Source organism: Vicugna pacos, chromosome 15 (genome assembly GCF_048564905.1).
Source record: "Vicugna pacos chromosome 15, VicPac4, whole genome shotgun sequence".
Classification (NCBI taxonomy): Eukaryota; Metazoa; Chordata; class Mammalia; order Artiodactyla; family Camelidae; genus Vicugna; species Vicugna pacos.
The window spans coordinates 10,632,762-10,639,450 of NC_133001.1; the positions used below are offsets into that span (position 1 = coordinate 10,632,762).

Consider the following 6,689-nt stretch of genomic DNA (forward strand, 5'->3'; position numbering starts at 1 on the left):
TGATGGGACCATCATCACCAATCTATTCTTCTCAGTCAGTCCCAGGATCATTCCACACACGCCCCTCAGTGGGCATCCTCTACTCAAAGGACCATGCATCAGCTCTGAAGAGGGCAGGTGGAGTCTCCCTAGGGCTCTCCCATTGGATGCCTCCTGCAGCTGCTTTATAAACAGCAGTCGGAGACGGCAGCACCCCTGGAAGGTACCTATGGTCATCACCATGCTGGGACCCTGGTGCATCTCACTCTAGACCCATTTTCAGAGACACATGCACCAAGAGCCACTGAGCCCACCTCCGCCAATGCAAGTGCACTTGGCTCCCGATCTAACAGAAGTACAGAGCCTTAGTCAACCTTGCCTAGCGTCTGCAGGGAGAACTTTGTCCATGAGCGAGCAGAAGACAAGATTTTGACTTCCCGTCACCTCTCAGGTTGGTCCTCACCCTGCTCCTGTTTCGGATGATGTCAGTCCCTGTTCCCGCAGGTAGCCAGGGGGCAGCTCAGGGTGTACAAAGGCTTCAGCCACAGCAAATAGCCTTATACCTTTGAGCCAGAACTCAGGCTGGTCCGGATTAGCACCTTGGAAGTTTGGCAATGAATTGTAAAGAAAGTGTTCACCAGAGCTGAACGGCACAAACACAGATCTGCGTGGTCTGGGAGTCCCCAACTGGGGAGCCAGCGTTTCCAGGTTCAGATTCAGCAAGAAATACGCTTCGGCAGGCTGGCCTGGTCATGTGCGGCTGTGTAGCTCTTCCAAAAAACCCTGCATCCCGAATCTAGAGGTCCCAAAAGTCTGCAGATGACTACCCGTGGGTCCCGGCTTGTTCCAGCCTCTGCAGCTGGAAGGAGGGCTTTTGCAAGTTGACTGCCAGTCACCAAAGAGGACGTGCCGCCTGTGAGACCTGTGCCAGCATGCCTGGCCAAGCACTCTGGAAGTGGTTTTAGCCATGAGTGTCCTTAATAGCATAGCTAATACCTGTTCACTGTAGCAACTCTGGGAAATACTTATAAAGTAATAATACAAACGTGTGTGGGTGTATCTCACCCATAAATCCTTCTCCCGTTGTTAACTACTGCATTTGGCCCTTGCATAACACAGGTTTGAACTGCACAGGTCTACTTATTATGTAGGGTTTGGTTTTTTTTGAGAAATATAGTACCTGTATTTTCATGGTACAGATGTGTAAATTAACTAGGCGTGGGGGAAAGTTTGTGTTCAACTGGGGATTCTTTTGCTATTTCAACACCCTGCCCTTGGGTGAGTCATTTAACAATTCCTTTGTTTTGGAGGCGGAGAGAGAGTCATGCTCAGATTTCCAGCTGCACAGACTGGGGAGGGCGGAGGGGCCCTGGCCCCCACGCCGTTCAAGGATCACCTGTATGAACAAACCGTGTGCCTCCTTCCAATTTCTGAGGGTTTATTTACATATGCATTTCTTCGTTCACTTTACATACAATAACACAACAAACTCTCATGGACCCACAACTAAGGTTGTTGGTCAGAACCTTTGGCGCTTCCCAAATGCATTTCTCTTGCTTTCCCCTCCAGATGTCACAACTGCCTTGGATTTTATATTCGTCAGCTCCTTGCTTTGCTTTACAGTTTGGCCACATACAAACACAATTTTCACCCTTAGTATAAGTGAAGCCCATTCTGCTCTTCATGGACTTCCCTTTTCTGGCCAATAGTCAGTTTTCTCTATTCAATCTCATTTGAATGGGTAACTAAAATTAAGTACTTCTCGCTTCTTGAGTAGCATTTTGTTTTACGAAGATACCAGTTCATTTTTCCATTCTATTAGGGGTGGACATTTGGGTTATTTCAAGCAACCCTGCTATGGAACTTGTGTACATCTGTTCTGGTTCATACACACAATAGCTTCTCCGCCGGACAGTTTCCAGACCAAAACGGCTGCTTCGAAAGATTTATGCCAACTGAGCAATGCCAAACTGTTTTCCAAAATGGGTATATTCTTCATGGCTGAGAGTTCCTGTTTCTCCATGTCCTAGACAACACTTGGTATTGTCAGAGTTTTGGGTTTTTTTTTTTTTTTTCAGTTTAGCTAATTTTGCTTTTGCTTTACATTTCCTGATTATTGTGATTAAGCGTATTTCCATCTGTTTATTGGCAGTGTTATTCCTAACCTGTAAAATGCCTATTCGTGTTGTTTGTTCATTTTTTAATCATGTTTATGGGTTTATAGGACTTTTTTATAGATCCAGTTCTCTCTCTCTATGTATCTATGCAACTAAGTATCTAAAACTATGCTTTCAAATCTGACTTCTTTTAATAAGAATAATAATCTACATTGCATAAAGCCTTATAGTTTCATAAATTGGACCAATTGCAAGGGTCTTAAGTCACAAATATTTTTATCTCATTTACTCTGATTTTATAAAGGACAAAACTATACCCCATATCAGACAAATAATGATTTATCACGTGGAAAAGAAACTCTCCACCATTGTCGTTATTCACTTTACTACTTGGGAGATTAGAATGATGAATTTTGCTTCTGGATAATTTTTTTTCATCATTACATTTCAGAGGGGGAAAAGAAGTTGAAAACAACCCCCCCTCCACAGTCACTTTTTAAACGTATCTCAGAGTCATATGCTCTCTAGGGCGCATTCTCCCCTCGTTTGGCTTAGGAGAACTGAGAAAAACATAAGCTGTGCCTGCGGCTGGATGCAGTATGGGTAAGTCCTGAAATTCACTCAGCATCTTTTAACTAAGCTCAGGCTGACCACCGGGCCGAAGAGGCTTTCCCAGGATGGTCCATATCCTCTCCGTAGAGCACCTGTGTGCCGGGCACTAGACCCTGACAGTAAACGAGAAAGGCCACTGCATCCTAGCACCTGCCCTCCAGGACTTGCAGTTCAGTTAGAAAGACAAATACGTGGAAGAGTGAAAGATGTGAGTAACGCTGCTTGAAAGCAATGGGAGGCTGCCACGATTTTAATTGTTGGACTGAAACTCTTGATGATGGAGGATCAAAGGAAGAAATGTGTGCTCTGCTCTTGGCTCCACCTGAAGGTAAGCCTGTTTGCTCTGCATTTCCCTTTCCCCAAAACTCTGTTCCCACCAGGCCCCCTGCGTCAGATGCAGGGTGGCCTGGGTCATGTTCTCCCATCACTTCCAGGCGCATGGTATGGTCTCGGTCGGCCCACCGTCCACTGGGGCCCTCCCCAGCTCTCTGCAGTGGATGAACAGAGGAGAGGTGCCCACCCTCTCTCAAAGACTTCCACTTTCACTCCGGCTCAGCACTCACAAGATTTAGAGGGAACTGGAAATGTCACTCACCAGAAAAAACACTGGGGCCCCTTCCTGGACCACATCATGGGTCAGTGTCTTCCTATTTCTCTAAGCAAGGGCTGCCCACCCCCTGAAGTTGCATCTTAATAAAAGCCTCCTGAAAATCGATCTAGACAATCAGTCATGAGGAAATACTTGGGTTCCAGTCCCAAGTGATCTTGTCATTCACACCCTTTCCGTGATGACCTACTCTAGTGGTTCTCAACTAGGAAAGATGTCTCTTCCCAGACATTCGGTAACGTCTAGAGATGTTTTTGGTTATCACAACTGGTGTTGGGAGGTGGGGTACTACCATCACCTAGTGGACGGAGGCTGAAGATGCTGCTAACATCCTGTAATGCACAGGGGGCCCCATCACTAAGGATTAACCGGCCCAGAATATCCATAGCGTCCAGGCTGAGAAACCCGGACCTACTCCTCATGAGCCCAGGCTGGAAGAACCACAGGGCATTGATTCCCTGACAGGACTCCTAGGCCTGTACATCTTCTTCCTAGATGTGAGCTTCTTTGGTTATTGTACAGCCACTTCCTACAGCCACACCTGGAGGCAGGTTGCCGGAGAGGGGACCAGAGGTCCCATGGCTGTAGCAGTCACAATCTGCCCTCAGAGGACTCGGCTTGTGATCTGAATTTAACATGACACTCATGAAAGGTGTTCTGTCTGCAGACCAGCCTCTTGGGGTGACAAACTTGTCAATGATGTGGGTAACAACGAGGGTTCCTCTACATTTTATTATGTGATTATGAGTTTTTCATGAAATAATGCTAAATAATATCATCTACTTGTAGTCAGTCATTCATTCAGGCAACACATATCTGTGGTGTGCCCATGAGGACCGAGCACCATGCTCTATGCTGGATGAATGGTAAGCAGCTCTCCGAGTCTGCTAACTCAGACCGCAGTCCCTATAGCGCGACTTCCTCACCAGGTGGGTGGAGGGCTGGGGGCTTATGAAACTGCAGGTGCCGGGGTCTCCCTCCGGAGAGTCTGACTTCACAAGCCAGGGTGATGCCCAGAAATCTGCATTTTTAACAAGCACTTGAGGTGACTCTGAGACAAGCTAACCATGGGATCATGGTTTGAGAAACGCTGGCAGAAACCATGAAATCGATCCCAGGCCTGAGAATATGAAGGCCGGCGCTCGCATGTGGTAATGTCCTATATCCCTGAAAAAAAGTCATTTGACCATTTCATCAATTAAGCATTTTGCCATTAATTGTCTCAGGTTTCCCTTTTGTAAACCGAAGGAGGGTAAGAGCTATTCAAACAGATGATGAGAGGGTAGAATGACCCCACATGAACAGAAGCAAGACACTTTCAGAGGAACAGAATGACAGAAGTTTTACTTGTGAAAACAAATTTGTATGACATACAACGGAATGAGCATTAGCCACGTACGCCGGTATCAACAGTAGCTCGGACGAAAATCTCTGCTTATGTAAGAGGTATCAACACTCCATACCCTCTGAACCGACCTCAGCCTGCGATGATTTCCGACTTGATTCGGGACCGCTAATCCTCCCCTGGTTACCAAGATAAATGGCTTCTCTGATTACTCTCAGTTCTGTTTCAAATCCTTTCTCAGACCTACATCATTGATACTCAGTTATTCGACTTTGCAATGGACCCCTTAGTTTAGTAGCACAGTAACCACTGTCAGAAGCCCAAGTCTAAACCTTGTTCCAAGCAAAACTTTCCCAAGTCATTAGAAACACCTTCACACTTCCCTTCCCTATGTCGAATATCAAGGAAGTTACCTCACTATTACAGGTATAATCATTTTCAGCCCAACAGCTCAACTATTACTGTGATCAATTGAAAAGAAACTCTGAGCAACAACTATAAAACAGATTAAAATCAGTGTATCAGCATCATCATTCGTGAGAAAAGGAATGGGTAAAAGGCCAGAATATCTCAGAAAACATGCCAGAGTCCCTTAAGATATTTAACCTAAAATGCATCTCTCTTTTTTTTTAAACTCGTCTGAGAATTCCCTTCCATTCTGTTCCTGATGAAAAGTATCTTCATTATATCTTCAAATGTCTCTATGATCCTGTCTTGTCCACATTGTTTACTTTTTGCTATAAGTAACATCCTTTCAGCCCTGAGTCCACAAATAGGGTCTGGAGACCCAGTGGGCTCACAAGACAGAACACCTTGCATTCACTTACAGATCAAGCACTTCCAAAGACTACGGTCGGCGCTCCTATCAAAACCACTCAAAAATGTGGATAAGTGTCCAAAGACTCATTCCGTGATAAACAGAGAAAAACTCACAGTGCTTCATGTGATCTGTAGCTTTAGTCCATCCAAAGTACCCTGGATACCACACAGCAGGGAGCTCCATTCTGTGCCACCTCCCAGTAAAAGAGAGCCCCTCCCCCGGCGTTTGGGAACTTTGAACCAACATGTCAATTTGAATGCAAATTCGACCCCAAACCCAGCTTGGCCCCAGAGATCCATTTTTAAGTCGCAGAGCAACATGCAAATGGTGGGGACTCACGTAGAAGAACCACAAAGGCAACAGAAAGACATTGACCTTACCTATTTTGCTGGCCTCGCCCCGCAGGTTGAAATCCCAGTTTCTTGGCAGCTTCAGGGACATTTTGCTTCTGGTTCCGGTGAGTTAGCTACAGGAGCGAGGAGTCGGTCACAGTTCGCGCCCTTCTTGGTCTTTTGATCTCCTCGCCTCCCGAGCTTGTGTGTGTGTGTGTGTGTGTGTGTGTGTGTTTTCCCCTTTCTGATTGCTTCACAAGCAATCTTGGGTTTGAGCTTGATCTGCTGGCGTATCTTCTCCTTTCTCGCAGATGAAAGGTCCATCCATCTGTCACTGGGGATCGCGCCCAAATCCTCCCACGGTCCCCTGGGGGGCTGGCGCCTCTTGAACCGTGCCCCCTGCTTTTCTTGCTTTCAGTCTTACCAGAAATATCCCAGCTGACACTTCGCTCTGCGTCATGGGAAGCAGAGCTCCTGTTCGAGAGAATCTCAGGCCTCACTGAGGTGAGGTCGTGATAAACAACGACTGCCTCTTGGCTTTTTTTTTTTAACTGTCTGCTTCCTTGCATTTGAGGAAGTGGGTGGCTATTCAGTGCAGATGAGACATTATGAGCTCTTTCTTGAGAAAATGCTTTTTTGGAAGTGCTTGTATAGGAGAGTGGGTGCTCTTGTGATATAAGCCTATAGCTTTGAATAAAAGAGAAAAGAAAATTCCAAGGCTTCGGCCATACACCTCTAATCTCCCTTCTCGCTGAATGGATCAGGCTTCCAAAAATGGTCAGTCAAACAGCATCCCTCAAAGTTGCCTTCTTTTAATTCTTCCTGCTCTAAGGCTCACATGGTAAGTTGTGCACCTGCTCAGGATAACGGCTTCACG

At 46.1% G+C, this 6,689-nt stretch overlaps 1 protein-coding gene across 1 annotated transcript in view; it reads right to left on the minus strand.

The window, feature by feature from the left end:
* Positions 1–6,336, minus strand: part of ARHGAP25 (Rho GTPase activating protein 25) — an 85,016-nt gene extending 78,680 nt beyond the window's left edge. Inside the window, exon 1 of the mRNA XM_015237055.3 lies at positions 5,861–6,336. Coding sequence (XP_015092541.2) covers positions 5,861–5,921 — 61 coding nt within the window. The 5' untranslated portion in view covers positions 5,922–6,336. The remainder of the gene's footprint in view (positions 1–5,860) is intronic.
* Between the last annotated feature and the right edge of the window lie 353 nt (positions 6,337–6,689).